The 25578-nt window shown below is 47.2% G+C and overlaps 1 protein-coding gene across 1 annotated transcript in view; it reads left to right on the top strand.

Annotated features, from left to right (window-relative positions):
• The first annotated feature begins 19410 nt into the window (after window positions 1-19410).
• LOC139061206 (uncharacterized) overlaps window positions 19411-25578 on the top strand; it is a 175280-nt gene continuing 169112 nt past the window's right edge. The window contains exon 1 of the mRNA XM_070540859.1: window positions 19411-20302. Coding sequence (XP_070396960.1) covers window positions 20237-20302 — 66 coding nt within the window. The 5' untranslated portion in view covers window positions 19411-20236. The remainder of the gene's footprint in view (window positions 20303-25578) is intronic.

Raw genomic sequence — 25578 nt, 5'->3', positions numbered from 1 at the left:
AGCGCCTGCCCCGCCAAGGCTCGTTGTTCATCCTCCGAGTCCGAGTGAAGCCAAGCACTCCAGGAAGGAGGGGAAGGGTAAGGAAAATGAGGAGAGGTAATGGCAGTGTTACATGAGTACAGAATGTGTTCTGCACCTGCCCTTATCTCCGGACAGTTGGGGCAGTGAGCTGTGCTACGCCAACCGAAGTCGTAGAGCATTAGTGGCGTGAGAAGAGTGTTCGTTTGAACTTTACGAAGGACATGTGCTTGTTCCGTGTTGAGTGAGGAGTGAGGTTGGGGCAAAATAGTGCGGCTTTCCTTGATGTTCTTGTAGTGTTCAGTTATTTGCGCTTTGTACGTGGCAGCGTCTTCCACTGTCGTTGGATTTGGCCAGGGAATCGAGGGCGCCCGGAGGTTAATTTCGCGGGCACGTTGATGAACCAACTCATTTCCCTCGATCCCAGCATGACCAGGCACCCAACGCAGGGTGATTGTAATGTTCGGTTTGCGGTTACAGGATTCTGTTAAGATGTCATGTAGGTGTGTTTCCAACAGTCGGTGTTGTATGTTGCGAATGGCTTTGCTGGAGTCGGTATAAAGGTTGATGTTACTGGAGTGGTGCTTAGTGAGTAGGAAGGCTTCTTGTATGGCATATATTATCGCGTGAGTCTCCAGAGTGGCTATGTTGGGAGGGTTGGAAAATGGCCCAGCTGTTTGGATGATCGGTGCTGTCTGTCCAGGTGTATATATTGCATACGCGTATGACCCCATGTCAGAGCGTGCGGCGTCCGTGTATATCGTGATGCATTTCCTGTCTATATGGTGATGTTCTGCTTGCGCTTGACGTCGACCGTCATGTAGGTGTGGCGTCATATTTTTTGGTATGTTTGTAAATGCAATGTTGCGTGGTAGCGGAGGGCTTTGGTTAACTGGTGTTAACTGGATAGGGGCGATCCCTGCGCGTTTCAAGATTTCGCATCCTTGCTCCGTACAAGACAATCGCGCTACTTGTCTGTCTCGGTGTTGTTGTGTTAGTTCTGCGAAAGTGTGAAAGAGGCCCGTTTGTTGAAGGCGATCATTTGAGGTGTATATCGGTAGGCCCAGGGCGGCCTTGTGAAGGGTGTTGAGTGAAGATTCGAGTTTTCGAGTTTGTGTTTGTGTCAGTGTTAGGAATGGGGCGGTGTACAGAAGCCTACTATACACGAGCGCAGTCACGAGCTGTGTTGCTTGTTCTTCTCTCAGTCCGTGTTTTTTGCTAATGATCCTTCGCATTAGGTGCGTGAGATTTCGGCAGTCTTTTTGATATTGTATAACGTTAGAATTAGCATTGTTGTTGTGATTTATGATAAATCCGAGTATTCGGCACGATGTAACCTTTGGTATCTGCTTGCCTAATAAGGTGAGTTCCCATACAAAAATGCTTCCTTACTTTCTTTAGAACTTTTATCAACATCCTATCAACTTTAGTAACATCCTATTGACTTTTACTTTTTAGTAATGTTTGTCAAAAGAAAGTTGGTTACTTCTTTTCTAACTTCAATATGTAAAAAGAAAGTTACTAGAAAGTTAAGACACACTATTTTAACTTTTTAAAAACACGATTCAATAGGAAGGTAATAAAAATAATTATGTTCTTAAAGTACATAACCCAAGTTACAAAACATGCATGAATATTATTCAATAAGGTTATAATTATTCAGTGAACATAGCTGGTGCAAGACAGTGTTGTTTCATGGACAGGTGTAACTTTCCACAATTTGCAATCAACTTTCTAGTAACACTGGTTACTACAAAGTTGTTAAAAATGATTTAGTGAAAAATGAACATATAACAGCATCTGAACTATAAATGAATATGCAAAGACTGGCTGCATTAAAAAAAATGTTTTTTTTTGCACAGTAACTGTTTTCCTAATTTTTAATCAACTTCCTAGTAACAGACGATAGCAGAATGTTCATAGAAAAAAAATGCTTCTAATACCGGACGCTAAGAGAAAATATGGTCTCACCAATTCAAGATGTGGGCACGTATTCTCGAAAACACGAGAGCTAGTGCCATGGGAAGCGTGTATATGAGCGGTGATCATGAATTTGTGCTCAGTAGGTGTCAAAGAAGCCCGTAGGCCATGCACCACCGCACTAGACGGCGCGCTGATCGGCTCGTGTTCGCCAACTAAAGCGGGAGACACACGGTCCGATTTGGTGTCCGATCCGGCGTCTGACGCGCCGAAACTGCAGCCCGAATCGAGGTGTTTTGCCGTGCCGAAGCGCCGGATCGGACGTCCGGCGTGCGACAAACCGGGCAGATTTTCATCGTTCGACGTGTCCGACAACTGCACCGTCGTCTGGCCGCAGCCATTGGCAGCGCGGCTGGCATGTGACGTTCTCTGACGTTCCCTCCACGGAGGCGGTGCTGGCTTTCCGGTTTCTCGCAGTTATTCTTTTTCCTTGCCTGCTGCAGTTTGTTTCTGACATGAAATAGTTACCAGTTCAGTAAAATTATCTCGAACGTGTGCCTGTTACGCAAACCAGCGCCTTGTACACTAGCGCTAAGCTACTGGTGAGATCGGGAGCCGCGACGCGAGGGCATTTCGCGAGCAGACATCACACACCGACCGTCTGAGCGAGGCCGCTTGCACGTTTGCTCTTCGCAACGACTGCGTCGAGTAAACCAATTGTATTTAATTACGGCCGACCTAAGTGTACAGTGTTCATTGTTTTGGCAAAAATAAGCACTCTTCGACGAGCTCGGACTGGATCGCAAGCGCCGTCGGCTGCAGCGTCCGCCTAGCTATGCCTACCGGCCCTATCGCTGGCTTTAGCGGAGCCGTCAGTGGACAACGCGCCGTCGTGAAGTGTTCTGTCACTCACAGGGGCATAAGTTTATCGACAGCCTTCGCGTAAAGCGAAGCAGTGTGGTGCAGAGTTGTTTATATTGCGTTTCTCGACGTGGATATCAACTCAAGCTGGGGAGTTGGATGTGGGCGGAGCTTACGCGCCGCTCATGCCGTAGCATGCAGCGCCGCACGTCGGATTGGACACCGAATCGTACCGCGTGCGTCTGTATAGCTCGCTCATGGTTCGGCTGAAGTCCCCGTATACACTTTATAAATAAGGAAGCCTACCTAGGCACTGTAAACCCAATTATTGGGGCCTAAATGCCTCTCCGCCTCCTACTACGGCTTCCTTTGAGTGACAGTCTGATCTCGAAGGCCATGCTTTTGCAACCTGCATGCACCTGAAGCAATTGCGAATCTTGAAGGCAACATCCGCTTAGTTTTTATTATATATACATTTCCTTAAACTTCGTATCACAAAGTACAAAGTACACACTTCTGGACCAAATAAATTTATTAAAAGACTCTATCAAATGTTATTAGGAAAAAACACGCAATTTTTTCATTTAAGATACATTTTTCTAAAAAACCGCAGAGTGGCGCTACTGTAGTATTTGTTTGGTCGACACACCACGTTGGTTGTCGTAAGTGCTCCCTGCAGTGAGGTGGTATTTGAGGTAAATTTTAGAAGTGCCTAGACAAAACGTGCTGCTTGTTGTGTGCAGTGACCATCCCAAACCCTCCGGACTCGTGTAACGCCATTAGTTCGCCGTGTGTTTCGAGCGATCCACCAGTGTCGTCAGTGAGTGCCCTAGTACAGCTCCCGTCCGAACTGCCTTTGTTCTGCCGAGCTGCTGCCGGCGCTGTTCTGCCGAGCTGTTCTGCCGGCGCTCTCGTCAAAAGTCTGGTACTGGGGCTTCGAATTGTAGTGTTTGGAAGACTGTTGAAGGTTGTGCTTTTGTGGAGCTGGAGTTCATCGGCAGTTCTACAGTGCTTGCGCCAGAGAAACGTCGGTGCTTCTGTACCTGTTAGACGAAGGAGCGTTTGCCAAGTCTTGAAAGGTAAGCAAGTTTGGCGCTTGCGCGCATTCTTGAAGCTTATGATTTGCGTAATGAGCGTTGTGTAACTAGCTAGAGCAAAGCGCTTTCCTATCGTATGTTAGCCATGTTGCTGTGCACATTTAGCAAGCAATTTCGCGAAAGCTTCCTCTGATGTTACAGCGTACTTGCATTCTGCTACCCGCCTTGATTGCTATGCCTGAATGGGCACACAATTATGAAAACACATTGAAAGTTTGTGTTCGTTCGGCAGTGCGTAATAATTTGAAGACTGCGATTTTGTAGCAATACTTACCCCTCGATTCTATATCACTCTTCTCGCCCACCGCTAACGGCCGGCAGCTGCAGTACGTAGCACGGGCCGGGGCGTCGGTCAGCCTACTAACGAATAGCGCAAAGGAATACCATCGCTACAAAATCGCGGTCTTTAAATTATTACGCAAATTTTGTGCACAATGAGATGTTATAAACACACCTTGCATGTACATGAAAAAAAGGTTTACAACAGAGATGACATATATGCATGGGCACATATATGTGTCAATAAAATACTCGAGCCTCTTTCTGCCTACAGAAAAAGAAGTTATGTCTTACTCGAGGGCATGGCTGCTTGTAATAATGAACCTCTAAGGGAAGGTTTTCTCTAATCCCTATTTTTGATATCTAAATGCTTATGTGGCATGTACAAACTGCTTGCATCCATTTCTCATTGGGATGAGCTGTCTGAAATTTATTTTCAGTAATAATTGCAATAATTAACTACTTTCACCTGTCTTCTAATGACTAAAGTTCTATGCTTCTACCTTGACAAACCTTTTGTGAAATTAGTTTGATGAGGCCCAGTATACAGCGCTTTCTAAATTGAAGGTATCAGTACCTATTAAAGACTACGCTAACTATGAAAATGCTGCTTGCGTATATTGTTTATTCACTCTGTCAGACAAAATCTTTACACCCAAGTGCAGTCAGTAAATTTAAAAGTGCATGCCTGCAAGGGGAAGTCAGAATTGTATTTGAAGACAATTGCATCTTGTTTGATAGTTCTTGAGCACTTGTGCGCCACTAATCGAGCACAGCTTGGCCCTATACTCGATGAGGCTTGAAGCTTTCAATGTCTGCTAATCACTAAAACAGCACCAGATCTCACTCTGTGTCAAGGGGTGGCACACATTTGCTTAGTTCTAGGCAGATGCATGTCTTTCTTTCGCATTGAAGTTCCCAATACTTTCTAGTCTTACGTAAAAGTACACAGCTCAGTACAATGCATGTATGGTATACGTAAGGCTGCTTTGTTCTTTAAACCGAATCAACAAGAAGCAGCGACTTCCGTTTTTGCAAACCTTACCCTACTTCCTAACCATTCCTTGATCAAATGCGTATAAAATGAATCTTTGGTTGTTGTATTCTTTCACAGGTAGACATCGGTGACGGTGTATACGTTGAAAAGGGCCTGCTGAAGAGGCTGTGCCTGGATGCTAACAACTCAGGCTTTCACTTCGCGGAGGGCCTCCTTAAAGCTCCTTTTTCAATAGAAGACGTTGAAGGGAGGTCCTTCTTTGGGCGGCTGTCAAATGCCTTCCACAGAAGGATCTGTTGGATTCCAAGAAGGTCAACACCATAGTAGGTATGTGTCACAAAGAAGCATCTTAATATTCTTTGTGCAGTTTTCAACAAAACTCCTTTCATGCTAATTTCAATGCTATCTTAGGGTATACTCCTTTCTTTCCTGCTAAAATAGCTATTAACCTGATTATAATAGCATATTATAATGCAAGCTTTGCCACCATAACTAGAAAATTGTCATTACTGTTGGCATGTGTATTTTTGTGATAGAGGCCCTGGTCATGTGAATGCACTGATAATATAATATCCTGTCTTGTGGAAAGCTAACATGTTTAGTAACAAGCTCACTTTGACAATGTCTGCCTGCACAACAAAGGCATTTTGTAATCTTGCTGTAGAACGTCCGTAATGCCTGTTCAACTGCTTACATGTTGCTTGTATCATTTCGTGTTTCTTAAGTGCAACATAAAAATCAACTCTTCTATGTACCTGTGCCCAAGCAAAGCTGCAGCATAGTTATGACTGACACCTTGCCTTTCCTAAGATAATTCACACATGAAACTTCCATGTACTAGTCACAATACGAATATCGAAGTTCATTAAACTGAAGTTGATTTACAGGTTTTGTTTGTAGATGACAATTGGTACGATAGAATTTATGTGTCGTGCATCTGTTGGTGTTATGCACATCCATCACGCTCCCAGCTTTAATGCACGAATTCAGTCATTTCATGCATTTTTAGGACTTTGCACAAAACAGCTGGAGATGTTTATAGCTCACAGGATTGAAAGCTTGTCTCTTGTGCACTTCTCATGGCATTTCTTGTCTCATGTCACTGTAGCAAAACTAATATATTGCCTTTTTTCTTCTCGTTTCTAGACTACACAACGCAACATTTCAGCCTACTTCCAGGGCAGCTGGAGAACTCGTCCCCCTTACTAGCCCGGGGATATTAAATGGATGTGTTCAAGCACAAATGGAAACCCGTCTTCTTCTGTTGCATGCCACACCTAGCCACTTGGCAATCACTATTCGCCAAAGACAGATAGTTGACAGGATGTTACTAGCAAGTCGTTAGGATATATAAAGGTGGTTAATAAATAGTCATTGCACAGTTTTTAGGAAGCAAATAAAAATTTTATTCAGAGATAATCAAAGCTTACTTTTGCAATATATAATTGCAAAAGTAATTACCTCTGGATAAAATTTTTATGTACTTTCTAAAAACTGTGAAGCGACTATTTATTAACCACCTTTATACATCCTAACGACTATCTAGTAATATCCTGTCAACTATCTGTGGCGAATAGTCGACAGGATGTTACTAGCAAGTAGTTAGGATGTATAAAGGTGGTCAATAAATAGTCGCTTCACAGTTGACACTTTCTAACGACATAAGATAATAAGCAGTCGGTAAGAATTCTATCGACATTTTATATCTATACTTTCAATTCAATATCGGTGGCCAATAGTCGGCAGGAGGTTACTAGGAAGTTGTTACGGTGTCTAAAGACGTTTTATAGAATGTCGATAGGTTTTAGTAACATTTGTCTAAAGACGGTTTATAAAATGTTACTAAAATTTTTTGTAAGGGTTGTATCAGGGCGTTTGTTTTCTTTTGGTAATGTGTTCGATTCATGAGGAGAAGTTCCGACTTTTCTGCTGAAGGTTCGAGTCCGGCTTTATGTAAGTGGTTAACTATGGTCTCGACGCCTTTCTGGAGGGTCGTTTCGACGTTCCCTGGAGATCCGGTTTCGCACCATAGGGTAATATCGTCGGCATAGAAAGTGTGGTGAAGATTAGGGATTGTAGATAGCTGCCTTGATAGCGCTGTCATGCAAAGATTAAAGAGGGTAGGAGATATAATCGATCCTTGAGGTGTTCCACGGGTAATATTGATGGGGGAGGAAAGAGACTGCGCTGCTTTGAAGCGTGCCGTCCTGCCTTTGAGGAAACTGCGTATGTAATTGTACATGTTGGCGCCGCATCCACTGTCGTGAACCGATTTGAGTACATGATCATGTGTGACATTATCGAATGCCTTTTTTATATCTATTGCCAGAAGGGCTTGGGTCTGTGCTGTCTTTGGCTGCAGAAGCGTGTTCTGTAGTATGAGAAATAAGTCCTGTGTGGAAATGTTCTTGCGATAGCCTATGAGCTGGTGCGGAAAATGTTTCGTGTTATCCAAATGTTCTTCTAGTCTGTTCAGTGCAAGCCGTTCCATTGTTTTGCCCATACATGATGTTAACGATATGGGTCTGAGGTTGCAAAGCGTGGCTTTTTTCCCTGGTTTTGGGATCATGGTAATGTGTGATGTTCTCCATTCGTCTGGGAGGGTGCCCGCGTTCCAATGCTCATTTATGTGCGAGAGAAGCGTTTCTTTATCTTCGTCGGGAAGATTACGCAGAAGAGTATATGTGATGCCGTCAGGACCCGGCGCCGTCGCCCTATTGTTTTGCAACAATGCTATGTTTAGTTCTGCCATAGTGAAGTCGGCACCGATGTTGTCGTTTGGGGGGCCCGTATAATCTGTGTACAGTGACTGATGTGCCGCAGGTATGTAAAGGGTCTGAAGTTCATCAAATGTTTTGTTTATACCTTGTGTACTGGCGTGTTTCTCTATGGTAGGGATCACTTGTTTCTTTGTGCCGAGCAGGGCACGCAAAAGATGCCACGTGTGTTTTTTGTCTAACGTATTCTGGATGCTATCGCAAATTTGGTTCCATTCTGTCTGTTCGAGCGTCCGGGCATGATTGATCGCTTGAATAGTTATATCATCTACCTTTTCACGAAGCTGATTGTTATGCGGTTGCTGGGATAAGACTCTCAATAGCTTTTTGCGTTTTTTCCAGACGCGTGTGAGGTGCGGGTCGGGCCGGTTTGCGGGCGCTGAAGTCGTGTGCGTGTCTGTAACTGCTGTCTTAGTTTCTATGAGGCCTTTAGCCCACGTGTCCAAGTCAGGCCCTGTGTCAGTGTTATTCTGCCTCAGTTTCCGGAATTTGTCCCAATTTGTGAAGGTGACTGTAGCGCGGCGCTTTCGAGGCGTCATGTGTATAATGATGTTTATTATGTCGTGGTCGCTAGTTAGGTTTTCATGGGTGTTCTCCCAGCTCGTAGCATATACACCTTTGTGCAACGCGAGGTCCGGTGTAGTAGGAACTTGATTTTGCGCCCCTGTGCGAGTTGTTACACCCGGAGTGTTGAGAACTGTGTACTGAAATTTGTTTATGTTGTCTTCCAGCAACCTGCCCGTTTTCGTGTTCGCCTTGTATCCCCATGATGTGTTGGGCGCATTGAAATCTCCCATGATGAAAATATCATGTGTTTTCTCATCTTTTTTAGCGTGCTTGAAGATCTGACTAAGGTTGTACATGGATTTTGGTGGATTGTAGACGTTGTACAGCTTGGCAGGTCGTTGTGAGTTGTCCGGGTATATTGTGGTTATTAAGACATACTTTGCTAAACAGTCTGGTGCTATTTCCGTGTAGTGTTTAATGTTATGTTTTATGTACGTCGAAATCAATGGTAGGTCGTATTCATTGTGCGCTGAATGTGTAGCTGTGTATCCTGGTATGTTCTGTTCTTTGTATGTTTCTTGCAGAAGTAACACATGTGGTGGGTTTTTCAATTTTAGGAAGTATTGCCTCATTATTGCTTTTTTGTTACTGAGACCGCGGCAGTTCCACTGCCAAACGCGAAAGTTTCCGTCCCTTACTTCTGCCATGGATTAGCGACCTTTGCGGTCTTAGAGTGGGTGCTGGAGGTGTCGATTGGGTCATCAGGAAGTTGTCTCTTTTGCGAATGAGACATGTGGTCCATGTTTTCGTAGCTAAGATCTTCATCTGGAAGAAGGCGCTTAAGCATGCGGTCTACTCGTTGTTCCAGCAGGGTTAGGCGTGTTTCGTGACGTTCGTAGGCTGAGGCAAGTTTTTCGACAATATCAGTGAGGCGGTCGAGTTTCTTTTCTATGCTTTCAAAGCGTTCTAACAGGGTCTCTGATTTGTTTAGACGAGACTCTAGCGTTGAATGTGTGTTGTGGGAATGCGCGTGTAGGACGTGTTGCTGATATTGTGGTGCTTCGTAAATTGGAGTAGGAGAATGTGCTTGTGATGTTAGGGTCTTGAAGGATGGGGATTGCGGGATGATAGGAGTGCTTGGCTTACCAGGCGCCTTGGGTATGATGGTTCTTCCAGACTGTGGGGTGCGCGCAGGGCTTTTGCTCGAGGCCGGTTGTTGCACGTTCGGTGTAGCGCTTGCCGAAGTCGTCGGCTGTGACAGCGGTGTGTTAGGTAGCATGTCTTGTTGCTTCTTCTGGGGCTGTTGCGTCTGCGTTGTTTGCTGTTGCTGTCCGTGCGATAATAATGCAGGGTATTCGCGATGGTAATCAGTTGATGTTGCGGTGTTGGGGGCGCTGGAACCAAGTGTAGGCTGTTGCTCGTTGCGCAGTTTGATGCGTTGCAAGTAGGCTCGTTCTGTCTTGTTTTGGTCTTTTTGCCTTTTAATTTGGCAGCTGGGGTCGTTGGTCCTATGATCGCTACCGCAGTGCAGGCAGAGGAGAAAGCATTGCTGTTCCTCTCCTGCCTGCTTGAGTTGTCTCGTGCAGTCAGGACATCTGAAGATAGTTGATTTGGTGGGGCAGTTGTCAGCACGATGATCATACATCAGGCATAAGGAACAGAACTCTGCTTTGGGGTGGTGTGGCAAACATCGGAACATAGCTCGATGATACAGGACTTTCCTGGGGACAATGCTTCCCTCAAATGTAATAATAGCAGTCTCTGTACGGCCCATCATCCGGGAGGCTAGTATGGTGGGTCCAAAAGTGTCCAAGTTCTGCATCAGGTGCTCCGAAGATGTGCCGGCGTCAACTCCATGGATAACCCCTCTGCAGGAGTTGGCTGGCGCGGTTATGTATGCTGTGACGGTGTGCGTGGTTGGTCCAAGTGCGAGTTGAGACATGGAAGCGATTTTCTCCGCTGCTATTGAACTTGGGGTCTTGATAACGATTATATTGCTTCGTGGATTAATATGCAGTGAGAGATCCAGGGCTTCGTGTGGGCTGAGGGGGGCTTGTTGCCGCACGGCCTGTGAGATGTGGTGCAATTTGTGCTGAGGGAGGTGCACATCACTCTGAGGTCGAATTACGACTGTGTGGAGCGCAGCAGGGTGCAGAGGGGCGGTAAGATTCTTCTTCTTGTATTGAACTGTTGTCCAGCCGTCTTCAGCAGCGTTCTCGGTTTGCTGAGTGTCCATTACATTGGCTGGCTCGGTTGCGGCGGCAGGCGGGGTAAGATCCATTCTAAGTGAGCGAGGCGCCTCCGATTGCACGTTGGCGTCTACGGCACCCGACACCTCCCGGCACGCAGCCGCGCGCGGTGGCGCGAGGCTGGCGTCGACGGGAGCGGGGGTAGGTTCCAGGATTGCGTCTCAGCTCCGGCGTTAGGCGTAGCGACGTGGTCGGATAAAAAACCCTCGTAAAATCCAAAAGATGGGCTCACTTGTGGAGGGCAGGACATCCAGCCGTTCCTTGAGCGAAGCACCGTCCGAGGATATAGTTGTCGATAGGCTGGTAGCAGGAAAAACCGATGAAACGAATGAGATTGTCGGAGCTCGATGCGAAGGCGTCTTGACTGGTCGACGCCACCTAGCGTCTCAGCTCGGCAAGGTAGGCCGCGTATAGGTGCGGGATCGGCAACATACGAGCACGTCTGGCCTGCCTCTGGCCTCAGTGAGCACACGATAGGTGTGTGAACCATGGTGCCATTAACGCGGGCGTCAGTGTGTGCTACCAGAGTCTTGGTTACCATAGGCGCTCGCGACGAAGGCGGGAAACTGGAGCATTCGCTCGCCGAGGAACCGGGCTAACAGACGACTGAGAGGCTAATTGTCACCTATAGTTGTACCCTGTTACAGGGAGCTGCACCAGGTGTCGTAGAAGCCGGAGTGTGTGCCGGCCCATCGCAGCAGCCGAGCAATACTTTGATGGCTTAAGGGCGCGCGCGCATCGACGTTGGTGCACCAACTGGGCACTTTTTTTGCGTCTAAGTGCAGTGTCAGATTGAGGATACGACTTTTTCACTTACTACAACACCAACAATAGCGAGGTCCGGAATATTGCCTGTCAATGGCGGCACAATCTTGTGATCATGCGCAACCATGGATTGGAAGCAAATATTGAAAGGATTGGCTGTGTAGTATATCTATGTCAGTCGGATCAGGAATGGTTCTGCGTTTTGATTTATATATAAAGCTGCAGCGGTGCTGCTTATTCAGATAGAGCTCCCGAATTTACATAGGTTAACTTGTAATAATAGTGATAATTGAATACAAAAGTAGAAGCTGGCGTTCATTTTGATAACAGCTGTCCTTTAGCAGTGCTAATGAATTTCAGTAAAACTTCATTTGGGCCTAGTTGGTACATAATTCTGAACTTAACGTTACAGCGCAAACACCTAAGACGAACCACAAAAGGAAGACATGACACACACCGGCGCTGACTAACGAACAACTCCTTTATTTCCTTTCGTGGTTCGTCTTAGGTGTTTGCGCTGTAACGTTAAGTTCAGTGCTAATGAGAACGATACTGTCCTGAATGTTTGCCTTTTCCCGCGGCAGCAAACGGCGAACAAGACGAGACGAATGAAGTATTATGCTAGGATTCATCCGGTGACGCTTAGGACTTGCCTTCTTAGTCGCTAACCGACTGAACCAATCAATGCACGGTTTTAAACTGCGCTCAGAAACATCGACCAAAGCATCATTATCGTCATCAAGACCAAGCTCATGAAAGGAATAAAAATTAGAGGCTAGAATATTTGTCATAGGCGCATCATCGGCGTGCACGAAGTAGATTTTAAAAAATCTGTAAAGTGAAGGCGCAGCTTAATCAATGAGGAGGGAGTTGAAACGTGCACAACATTTAGGTCAGAAGTGCCATCCGTTATATCACACGAAAAACAATTTTGGGCGAGCTAAAAACTGTGATGATGATGATGATGATGATGATGATGACGACGACGACGACGACGACGACGACGACGACGACGACGTTTATTGGCATCCCCTTTGAAAGGGGTCGGCACAAATAGCCACCTAGCGCGCTTGGTTTAATTGGGTTTTAGTACATATATCACTACAGTAAAAGCTCGTTAATTCGAACCGCAAGGGGAAGCCGCTCCAGTTCGAGTTAACGAAAGTTCGAACTAACCCGCCGTGGTTGCTCAGTGGCTATGGTGTTAGGCTGCTGAGCACGAGGTCGCGGGATCGAATCCCGGCCACGGCGGCCGCATTTCGATGGGGGCGAAATGCGAAAACACCCGTGTACTTAGATTTAGGTGCACGTTAAAGAACCCCATGTGGTCGAAATTTCCGGAGTCCCCCACTACGGCGTGCCTCATAATCAGAAAGTGGTTTTGGCACGTAAAACCCCATAATTTAAAAAAAAAAAAAGTTCGAACTAACGAAAGTGAAGGAGAGCAACAGTACACTGCGATTTGGAAGCAGTAGGGCATGTCAGAAATTTGGCGTGTCAGAAAGTGATGGCGTGTGCCGCGGGCACACGTCATCTTCAAGTCGAAGCTCTGGGTCCGACTGTGCCACACCACCGATGTCCACCGAAACGAACGTTAGCCGAGGGTTAACACCATCACAATCAATCGCGACGGCCGATACCTCCTAAGCTGAAAACAGAGGTGCACAACCGATGAAGACTGCCGAGACAAAGACGCTGAACAAGTGAAGGTGGCGAAGGCCCTGATTAGTTGGTTCTTGATTGCAAGCGCAGCTGCGACGTACTTGATTCGCTGTGTTTTGGCGCTTGCCGTGCCATCTCCGCACAACATTAGCAGCTGTACAAGATTTGCAAAGCCTCCGAGATTCGCAACGGGCAAGAAGTCTTGGAGGTTACGTAGAACGGAGAGGCGGCAGCCGCCGCTGCCTTCTGGCTGACCACGCGTCGGTTAGATATTTTTTCCGATTTTGCCTTCTCTCGCCGTTTCTCCGTTTCCGAGGCAATACAGCCTTGTGTGTAGGCAGTAGGCACGTTTCTCTGGCCGTGTGCCAGGCGAGCGTAGTTCGAATTATCCGCGTGGGAACCTTCTCGCGTTCGAATTAACGGACTTTTTTATACATAGACTTCTGTGGAGCTTGGCCGGACGAAATCGTACAGTTCGAAATATCCATAAATTCGAGTTATTGAAGTTCGAATTAACGAGCTTTCACTGTATCTAGTCTTTTGCCTATATCTGATATCTCTATTTTAACTTTCGCATTCAAAACCCCCATCACTGCTTTTTACGATTACCTACGCTTGCATTCAGTCCCGTTCTACCGTTATCTTACCTGCTTTCTTTTTATCGCCAATACTCTAATCGTCTCTTATCACGACTGCTGCGCAGTTATCTCTTCCTTATTCTTTGAATCCCAACTCTTCTGGGAGGTGCGCACTCCCTACCGGTCTCAGTGGGGGAATATATTTTGGCATGCCATTATATATTCATGCCAATGATGTGGCGAGTCGTTCCCAAGTTTTCTTTATTTCATTCCTTTTTTTCTTTCTTTTGCTTTTCTTTTCCTTCTCCCTTTTCTCTTCCTTTTTTTTTTCTTTTTCTTGCAACCCACCCATGCCGCATCCTGTGGCACATATTTGCTCAGGAATGTTTTTGCCTCCAGGCAGCCAGCTCGGGCCTCGAATAGCAAGGCACTTCCCTTCGCGTTATCGCACAAATCTTTACTCCTGATTTTTTTCATGCCGTTTTTGTCAATTTACGTGGTCATCTTTGTTTCCATTCGTCGTATCCAATTTACCGTCTCCGTTTCCCTCATTTTCTTTGTTAAGATTATTCGTTGTCTATTTACACTTTCAGTTAAACTGAGCTTTCTTGACAACTTCCTTTACCTCTTCCTCCATTCCGTGTCCACGCTTTTGATGCGAACATATTTGTGCATTTTAGCGGGTCGTTTCTTTTCATCCGTGTTCCTTATTCTGTCTTCAAAACTAATCTTGCCTTGCGTTGCTCTGATTTCAAAAGGAGTCCAACCCACGGCACCTTGAACTGCCTCATTTGTGGTTTTAACGTGAGACCCCCCCCCCCCCCCCCCCCCCGAAAAAAATAAATAAAACAACTGTGGACCCGCCGTCCTCTGGTTATTCTCCAACCCCGACAATATTTCTGATTTATAGCACACAATTGCATTGTGTGCTAGCACACAATGCATTGTGTGCAAGCACACAAACGCTGACAACGCCTCATCTTGTTTCTTCAATTTCCTCGTACCACCTCTAATTTATCGTAGACCCAAAGTGCTCTATACTTTATTAATGCTGCACTCCGCTTCCCTTTCATTTTTACGCTATATTGGTGGACGCTTGAGTAAGTGTCTCCTTCGTTTCTGTACGCGCCCAGCTAACTTATACTGCTTCTCTATAGGTATGACTATCTGTCGAATTGATACCACGTCACTCACTACTCGTCTCTTCGTTAAAGATCGCAATGCCCGATTTATGTATTCTAGGCCTAAGCGAGGAACCAGATCAGAGCGACTTCTGATCGACGGCGACGCTTAATATAAGCCCGAAGTAAGTCCGGCTGGATGAAATGTAGTTTCACTGTTTTGTGTACGTGTGGGTGCGTGTGCGTGCGTGTGTGTGTGTGTGCGCACGTGTGTGTGGCCATTCTGCTGCTATCCTGCTTAATATCCATCTCTATAGTGCGTGTGTGAACTTGGGAGTATCGGTATAGTTGGTAGTTGGAGTTGGTAGCTGGAAAATTGGTATAGCCAGTTTAAGCCAGTTCTATTATAAGCTCGACTGGTATCACGCTTGTCGTAGAGAATTGAATGACACAGGTTTCCAGTTCCGCCATCGCCTGCATTATCCCTGACACTCACATGCCCTTTTATTATTATTATTATTATTATTATTATTATTATTATTATTATTATTATTATTATTATTATTATTGCGTTTACAGATATAGCACAAAGCAAACATTGAGAATGCTGCTTTTCTATATATAATTAATTTAATCAAGGGCTCAGCACGTACACGGCGTGCTGGTGTACGGACACGAACAGCGAAGATGCGTGCAAGGCTGGTAATTTTCAGAGTTCGTGCAGAACATTAGGCTCGAAGTTGAAGGGCGGTTCAAGGATTTCAAGAATGCCAATGGCCAAAATTCAACGAGGGTGTAAACTTTATTCTTACACATACCCTGGAAAAAAGTGAAATATCCTTCGTCTTTAGCTCGAATGTCTCGAAGCTAAGCAGCTGCTGAGTTGAACATACGCTTCAAGATCCTCAGGCGTTTTTTTTTCTTTTTTTTAAGTTGGCTTTCCCTCTGTAATCATGTAAACCATGTTCTAGCGTGATCATTAATAGCGACTTGCTTCAGCCAAAGATAGCCATCGCGTTAAAGCCAAGTGGTTGAAACGTACTTTCAGCCAGGCATTAACAGCCTAGGGCTTGAGAATGGAGCCGTGTAATTGCCGCTATTCGAACCAACAAGCAAACGAACAGGCTTGATCAGGTGAGTTCTTCTAGCTCTACTATGACAACGGTTATTTAAGCAAGCTTCCCGTCAGCGGCTGAGGACACGCCTATCGCTTAGCGACACTCTCACAAGAAAATATCGTTTTGTGATAGACAGCATCCATGGAATGACCCCTGCGCGGAGTTTGTCACCCTGAATGTTCAAATGTCACTCCCGACTGGGGTTGTGGGCGACTAGAGGAAATTAAGGGGCACATTTATTTTGAAGGAGGTTCATGGGCCCTTGAATTCCGTTTTTCGAAATTCAATGGTTTCCAGGGATTTAAAGGAAGTGGAATAACCCGGAATATTCCCTGTATGCTTGTTATGAGAAAACAGTTGCATGAGCGGGATTTTTCAACTGGTCAACGACATTACTACTCTTTTTTCATCAAATCAATTAGACAATGGAACAGTTTATCAAATTATATAGTAAATGTGTCAAATAACGAACTATTCTATTCAATGCTGTGACGGCGCTCTTGTAAAACAAATGTATGTGTTATATATCTTGAAACCTGCTTGTTTCACGTTGCTTGTATGCCTTTCTCTAACAGCTATTGTAGTGCTTCTGTTCGTGAGTATATCTGTCCAAAAGCTTTTCTGTATCACTGGTTATATTTTGTTCCCCCTACGTAATGCCGTTATGGCGATGTAGGTACTCTGTAAATAAATAAAATAAATAAAAATAGCAATCAGCGGGGTTCTGACTTGCACGGTTACAACAATCACTGTTTCAGGAAAGACGAAGCGTTCACTTTCCCACTAACGGAGCGCGTATGCATTGCAAGGAAGTGTGCAATGAACAGCGCACTAGCCCCATCTGCCGCGACAAACGAAGAAAATTCTTACACTGCCCTTAATTACGGAAGTTCTCCGAAGTGAACCAAACGAGACGCAACTAAAAGAAACACACACACGCATCCAACGTTCGGTGCAGCGCGCCCGAAAAGCACGTCAGTGTGGCCTACTTAACGCGACGGCGGCGCTCGGTCCTGCGAGACGGCCGCTCCGGTCTTTCGCTAGTTGGCCGCTATTTAATTGGCGACGCCGAAGGAGACAGCCGGGTAAGAAAACCAAGGCGGTCTGTTGCGGGAGCATCGGGTTGGCGTTGCCGCCAGTGTTTTCTTTCTTTTTCTTTTTTGTTTGTATGCTTATACGAAGCCTCCCCACATTGTAACAGCCAACGTGTGTTTGCAGAAGCGTTCAATCCAGCTAACCATATCCTTTCATTGCACCTATAGAGAGAGAGACAGAGGAAGGGGAAGGGCAGGGAGGTTAAACAGAAGGGAAGATCCGGCTAGCTACCATACGCTGGGGAGAGAGGGGAGGGGTAAGTAAAGTGATAACAAAGTAGAGGTAAAGAAAGAAAGGAGCGTAGACATACATTAATACAATGGCGCCTATAAGGATGCCAATTCGCTATGGCCATTTCTCGACAACACTGCCGAGTCCTCGGGCTAACCATTTTCATGCTGCCTGTCAAAAAAAGGAGAGAAAAAGAATTTGCCTCAGCAGCGTTCTACGACGACATTTCCGCAGGCGGTGACGTTCTGCAACCCACGGCAGCTTTAACGCGAGGGACTCTTTGGCTCTTCCTGTAGCCACGCTGCGTTTGTTGTCTGTGTGGGCGTGGGCTTGCGTCGGGGCTCTTCATTGAAAAAAAAACGTGTCCGCTTGTGCGATTCGGAACAACGGGCCCCAGAGTAAGAACTGGACGCTTCGACGCTCATTCCTCGCCCCCTTCCCGCTTTCTATCTCTCCGCATGCATGTATGAGTGATCACCATCCCTGCCACTCTTCTTCCCACGTGGCATTGCACCGCCACACATTGGACCAAAATTGGTTCAACTTGTAAGGGAACCCGTTGCAAACGTTACCGCAAAAGTACGATAAATCAGTGGACTCCCGACTGACGAAATCCTGACTCGGAGCTCACCACTGTCATTGAAAAGAAACATTGCACCGGTGCTAACATATGGGGCAGGAACTTGGAGGTTAGCAAAGAAGCTCGAGAACAAGGACCGCGCAAAGAGTGATGGAAAGAAGAACGTTAGGGGTAACGTTAAGAGATAGGAAGAGATCGGTGTGGATCAAAGAGCAAACAGGGGTAGGCGATATTCTAGTTCACATAAACAAAAAAAATGGAGCTGGGCAGGCCATATAATGCGCAGGGTAGATGTCCGGTGGACCATTGGAGTTACAGAGTGGGTGCAAAGGCAAGGGAAGCGCAATCGATGACAGCAGGAAACTAGGTGGAGTAATTGAATTGCGAAATTTGCAAGCGCAAATTGGAATAAGCTAGCGCAAGGCAGGAGGTCGCAGGACACTTGGAGGTCGCAGGGAGAGGCCTTAATCCTGAAGTGTACATAAACATAAGCTGATGATTATGATGAAATCGGTCCACACCTTGCCATTGCGTAACACACGTGATTACTCCCTTTCTACTGTGGTGCAACATTTTGCGGGAAAGCCCCGAACGAGGCTACACAGCCAGCCATCTGCAAAACGCATCGCGTAACACTGATTCCCACAGTGGGTGGGATACGCATATTCCCTCGTTAATGTGTGCGTGCGTTGCGCATGGGATGCTGAAGAACCACTCGGCACGATAACGACGCTGTTAACAGACCGCGCGTTACGTTTTCCTGCAGCATCAACTGCGCATTCAAGCTCCAGAGGATAAAAATAACCGCCATTTTCAGTCTCAGTGAGTTCGGAAGGCCGTCGATGGGACAGATGATGCCCCAACGTGGCTTGCATAAACTTGGGATGCAGTCGCCAAACTGCCACACGGTTCACCCACTGAAGTGGAAGCTAAACGCCAGGACATATTCTCGGGTAGAAATAGCGTTCATATCACATACATAAGACAATACAAAACCAATCGCATTGTCGTTGCACATCGCAGACACAGCACCTTCGTTTTCGTTTTCCTTTACCCGCCGTGGTTGCTCAGTGGCAATGGTGTTGGGCTGCTGAGCACGAGGTCGCGGGATCGAATCCCGGCCACGGCGGCCGCATTTCGATGGGGGCGAAATGCGAGAACACCCGTGTACTTAGATTTAGGTGCACGTTAAAGAACCCCAGGTGGTCGAAATTTCCGGAGTCCTCCACTACGGCGTGCCTGATAATCAGAAAGTGGTTTTGGCACGTAAAACCCTATATAATTCAATTCAATTCAATTCGTTTTCCTTTGGTAAGCGCTGTGGAGCACGCCTCCGCCGCCACCCGCGCGGCCGGCGCGCGCGAAACCGAAAGCCAAACGGATAAAACAAAAACAAAAGCGCGCGCGCGCGCGCGCGCGCGCTACCGTGACGTCACACTTACAGCGACGTCACGATCCCCCGTACACGTCACGCCCGACTCTCGACCAATGGGAAAGCGGCGCCGTCGCTTTCGGTTTGGCGGCCGCGCGCAACGCGCGCGCAATCCGCCGCCGCCGCTCCAGCGTCAGTCGCGTCTGCCAAGTCGGCTGCAGCAGGTGGACGACAGAGAGAGCGCGCAAGTCGCCTTCGTCGTCGAACTGGTTTTCCGTCCCATCCGCGGCGAGACGAGCAACCGCGATTCTCGACTACGATAACGAAGCCGCGAGGCGAAGCAAAAAAAAAGTGTTTCCCCGTAGTTGTGCTGCCGACCGAGTTAAGACAGCTCCGTGGGTTCGGTGCGTCGATCGACCAGAGTCGCCGTGAATCTACGAGAGAACGAGGGAAGAAAAAAGAAACGCGAAAGATTGACGCCGCCCCCCCGCTGCTGAAGAGCGACTTCGGGAGGGGAGTTCCACGACACCGGGAAAAGCGACGTTTCGCGTCGAAAGGAAAAGGAAACTAACGAGCCATGCTTCGACGCCGACGATTCCCAGACGCCGCGGTTCCAGCGCATCGAGAGAGTCAAGATCGCCGTCGCTGAATCGTCGTCGTTTTCTTTCTTTCGACCGGCAGCACCTGACGCCAGCTTCGCTGCCGCAACTTTCCCCATGTGAACGATAGAGAAGCACGTCAGTTCGACTCCGATATACACCACTACGCCTGTGTGTGCAGTGCGACGGTTTCGTTTCGTCTTTATTCTGTTGCCCGTGCGTCTCCCCCGTTCGCCACCTCGGTCGTCCGGCCCGTGGTTGTCGCCGTCATAGGCGCGCGTGAATTTGCGCCTGTGGTTTGTTTTGCACCGGTGCGTCTTGTGTTCGTCGTCGCACCGCATGTGAGCCACGCTTAGGCTAAAAATTTTTTTGTGTCGTCGTCCAGTTGTGTGACAGACATCTGAGGAGTCATGGAGCGAGCTACATGTGCTGCCGTTTCCTTTCTGCTCGTCGCCCTGTGCTTCGGAATGGGCAGAGTAAGTACAAAATTTATTTCTGTCCACCTGCTACACTTTCCTTTATTTTTCGTTTCACTTTTGTTACATACTTCGGCACACCGGAGTTGATACGACGAATCGTCGTCGATTCTAACATCGTTTCTTTTAAGAGTAATGAGGAAACGACCGGATAACGGGCCCTTTACAGTTATTCGCCTGACGTTCCCGACGGAAACGCAGCTTTCTTGTAACATGCGTGAGGGCCAGGAGCTGCGAAACTTGGCGGTTTTCCTGCGTCACACCCATCGTGTCGTATACAGTGGAGGCTCGTTGATACGATCTTCACGGGAACCGCAAAACGTGTCATACAAGAAAATCGTATTATCCGAAGCAAGCGCCAGAAAGTCTGGAAATAGGCGTAATCGGCGACGTACTCAATAGCAAAGTTTCATTTCAACGGTAATTTGAACGCGGCATTAAGGACAAAGCGCATGAAGTCCTTTGCTTTTTGTTTTGTGTTTTCTTTATTTTATTTCTTGACCGTCAAAACATTGGTCGAAGTTGCGAAGGGGAAATGACGGGAGCTTCCAGTGGCTCGCCCAACTGTATACGTTGTCGCTTTCCGTCGCAAGGCCGGAGTTTATTGTTGACCTTGTATGTGTTACCAGTGTTCCTGCTAAACCATCGCAAAAAAAAAATCCTCTATCTGAATGAAACCTTGTATATATCCGACAGAGTGATTTACGGGTTCACGGTGTTCCCGTTGGCTTACCGTTTTCTGCCACCTTTCGGTCAACAAATTTTGTGCTCTCCCTCTGAGCTTTTCGGTATGGCATGCAAGCCCAATTTGTGAACCTCGTGCGCAAACTCACCCAGTCAGCTAAATTGCGAAATCGTTGGCCATGTGTAAAGCAAAGTTGAACGTGGCGCAAACATCTTGCGTATCCACAATATCCCCGCCGCATAAATAATGATGATAATAATAAGTAATTTTATTATCATCGCCGTTAAAGGAAAACAATTTGCACAGTTATACTTTCGCTCGTTCTCGATGCTTCATAAAACGAGGTTAAAGTCACTTGCGCCGTCCTCCGTCACAAAAAGCCCCGAAATTTTTTTTTTTTTTTCACGCCGCAACTACGGAAATCGCCATTGCCACGGGGCATATATTCGAAAGGGAATGAGAAGTTTCGTACGAGCTGAAAGCCGCACCCGGCGAAGACACGCACAGCATAAAAAAAAAAAAGTTGGGTGCAGCGTTCGTGCGTCACGTATCCGATTATAAGAGATCCGCAGAAAATGAGAACATTTTCAAAAGTTCCGGTTATAGTTGGTCGTGATTAATTCTCAAAAACTCTTGCTGCGCTAAAGAATCGGCGCTCGTCCTGTGTAATTCCTCGCGTGTGTGTGTGTGTGTGTGTGTGTGTGTGTGTGTGTGTGTGTGTGTGTGTGTGTGTGTGTGTGTGTGTGTGTGGTCGTTTTCCGCGCCGATTCAAAGAATGCATCAATTCGAGCTCGTCCAGCTTTCGGCCTTGCCTAAAGAGACAGGCACGACAAAGAAGTATACACACGGACAGCTTTGGTCACAACCGGATCTTTATTGCACAAAACGCAAAAACATCCAAGCGAAATGGGCATGTGCAACAGGGAAAAAGAAACTAACGAGGAACACGAAGGACAGGTAAGCACCGTGAAAACAATAAGGAAAACGGTCCTCGAGGCAAAAGAAAGAAAAATGCGACATCAGCGCGCAGATATTTGTCTGCTGGCTGGTGCATGTGAGCGGTTCAAACAGTTGCGTTTTACTGTTCTAGGCGCCACAGTGGGGGAGTCCGGATTATGACCACCATGGATTCTTTAACAGGCACGTAAATCTACGTAAATCTAAGTTTCTTGCATTCCGCCTCCGCCGCAATGTGGACGTCATGGTCGGGAATCGAACCGGCGGCCAAATACACAGCAGCGCAACGACATAACCATGGTGGGCCTGTACGTCAGAGCTACGCCACCTGGCGCACTAACTGCACATTGCTGCAGGCGCACGTGCTCCGTGGGCAACAGTGGTGGCGGTGCAAAGTTTCGTTTTTCTTCGATCCGCGGCGAGGGTTAACACCTGAGCACGAGGACGACAGCGTAACGGAAGGGACGGACACGCTTTCGAGCTATCGAATTCTGTCGCAGCTAAAAAGCAAGGCAAACACTCGCGCCATCCAGATCAAGTGGTGACGCCGCGTTTCTCGCAACCCGAAGCACCATTGCAAGGTTCCCGTATCGCTTGTAGCCAAACGGGTTCTCCAGCAGCGAGACCTCATCAGTGGGCAGGATGAGCGGATACTCACTCACCAATAATCATTTCAGGCTTACGTTCACGCTGACATTCATTGGCACTCGCTCACGTTATTTTTTTTTTTACACGGGCCCACACGTGGTGCTCGATTCCACTCACGCTTCATCATCATCATCATTAGCCTGGACACGCCCACTGCAGGGCAAAAGCCTGTCCCATACATCTCCGACTACCCCGGTCATGTGCTAATTGTGGCCATCTTGTCCCTGCAAACTCGTGCTCATACTGGCGTAGTCTAACACTCGCCAACACTTACTCACTCCTAGCCGCATATATACGGCCACACACTCGCTAATAGTCACTCACGTTCACACTCACGTGCACTCAAAATTCACCAGCACGCGTTTCTTTCGTGCCCACGTTCAAACACACTTTCTGTCTCACCCACCTACTCAACCACCTCAACCACCCACGTCTGTGAATTCAGCGTGAAGAGAACGGGAGCTTAGCGTATAGTCGGCAGTGACTATGCCCACCTATGCTGTATAGACCCTCAATAAGCGCGAGCAGTTCGTGAAGGCCATTGCAGTGAGCCAACAATGCCCAATCCAAACTTCGCCATGATGCCAAACAATGCTCCCCCCCCCCCCTCGCCCGCTGCCCGAGATAACGCACGATGAAAAGCACCTCGCTCGCCTCCCAGAAGGAGGAGGGAAAGAAAGTGGGTTAATTAAACCGGCGTCAATCCTTATTAACAAATGGCGTCGAGCTCGCGGAGAAGGTTCGAAACGCGACGAACTCCCGAGTCACGATGTACATACAGCTATAGAGCGATGTGCGCGGCGAGGAGTGTGGACTCCTCCTCCTCCTCCTCCGGCTGCTGCAGCGCGATCCTTGACCTCTGACACCCCGCTTCATAACACGGGGTTACACGAACGAGACGGAAAGCAAGCTTACGTCGGCGAAACTTACGTGACCCACAAGCAGCGCGCCTGCTTTGCAGCTTGTTCCGGAATTATCATTTCTTTCCCTTACTTCTTCTTTCTTTCGTCACTAATTAACCAGTGGCACTACTTGGGTGTGTATGTTCTCGCTTGGCCGGCTTAATGATCATTTGGCGGGAGGATAAAGTACACGCTCGTTCGTGTACAAGCCGTTTCCGTGACTTGTACCACTCTGCCTACCAAAAAATCGAAAGAAAGGAAGAAAAAAGAAAGAAAGAGAATCGCTTAATCTCACGGCTGAGACAGGTTTCTTTCAGAGGAGGGCTCGCTTCCTTGTAGGCTTGGATGACCCGACGGCAACCTACCCACTTTCATTTGTTTTTCGTTTCTTTTTTCTGATATTAGGACGTTTACGCCGTCGACTTCTGCATTTTTTTGTTCTTGTTTCCCTGTCAGGTCTTGGCGCTATGTTTAGCGCCGGACCCTAGCAGAATCGAAGAGCGGCTTACACAGTCGGCATCTCTCGCTGCCTCCGAGGGCGTTTCAGTGCGAGGCTTCACGGGATTAAGGGAAGGCTAACACCGCGCGCATAATCCGCTTAGCCTATTGAATGCAGCCTTTCAATCTTGCCACGTGAGATGGAAACCGTCAGCAGCGAAGTGCAGAAGACGTGAAAGATCATTTGGTGAGCGCCAGCTTACCCCTCCCACGAAGGATTAAAAATCTTGAAATGAGCGACGGGTATTAGACCTCCGTTTTCCGTACGGTTGCTTTGACGGTATAGATGGGCAACACATTTTTTTTTTTCCTCCAGCGAAGGTGTGCGCTTTAAAGATAACGATCACTACCAAATTCACCTCCCCAACCCCCCTCTCTCTGCAGCTCTGGCGAAAGAAATAAAAATTCTGCGGCAAAAAAAAAAACGCTATTGCGGTATTGCATCATTTCCAAGCCTGCGTGAGCTCCAACGTGACTGCGGAGGCGCGAATAATGCGGGATTTGTGCGCGGAGCCGACACGAGCCGTAAATCAGAGAATTAAAAAAAAAGAAAAAAAATGAAACTCCATCCCGGCTAAATTCTTCGTTTTCTAAGAGTTACTCGAAGGTATGTCGATCGAAAGCCCGCCGCTTAGCCGCGCTGTGTGTACGAGATAACCGATATCGATCGCCGACGAAAAGACGAAGTGCGGCCTCATGCGCGTCGCCGAGCGCCCTCGTTCGTGCCTCACTAAGCCTTGAGGCACGCGCTGTACGCTATACGCCAAGGAACCGATGGACGCGGAAGGCGGCGGCAGGGCCATAACCGAATTCATCGAGAGGGCAATGACATCTTGTGTCCACATGCGCTTTATCTCGTCCACATCGCTGCCTCTCCGACCGAGATATATCTGGCTGATCAATCTCGCGCGCGATGAAATTGCAGGGCAGAAATACCTTGCGTAACGGCCGCCTTCGCCCGATACGAAAGCGGCAGAAGGCAAGTATAACTTGGGATGGAGTGAACGAAATGGTGTAGGACAACCGCACAAGATGCAAAGTAAAATTGAACAGAGGTGATTGATGCATACGCAAGCATCGAGTTATGGTTTATCGAGACAGCGCGAACTGCTATGTAGTAAAGCAAGGATAGATGCTATACTCCGCCAAATTGTAGAGCGAAAGATAAACAAACTACTGCTCAAACCTATGCGCCATGTGCAGGTGCGTTGAGACATACATGGTGTACACAAATGTACCGTACGTTCCTGAATGCATTAGAACCATCGCGGACAACCATAATTTTTGTTCAGCCTTATCTTACGCCGTGTACTGAGAAGGAAGAAAAGTCATTTTTAACAGCGTTTTTTGCTTCTATTCCCTATTATACATATGTAAGCAACAGCTTTATTTGTTTTTATTCCTAAATATAACCCTGCGTTCTTTACTGCCTCCAACGATGGGGCTTTAAGCAGTGTTAATTAAATGACCGGTCTTCTCGCAAAGGGTACAACGACGAAAGGTGTGTCATGCGAAATTCGCAGGAATTTTTTGCAGTGTTGAGGACGAAACCTAACCTAGCATGAGGTACTAAAGCATCAAACCTC

This window comes from Dermacentor albipictus, chromosome 6 (assembly GCF_038994185.2).
Source record: "Dermacentor albipictus isolate Rhodes 1998 colony chromosome 6, USDA_Dalb.pri_finalv2, whole genome shotgun sequence".
Classification (NCBI taxonomy): domain Eukaryota; kingdom Metazoa; phylum Arthropoda; class Arachnida; order Ixodida; family Ixodidae; genus Dermacentor; species Dermacentor albipictus.
This window is presented reverse-complemented; position numbering and strand designations above follow the sequence as displayed.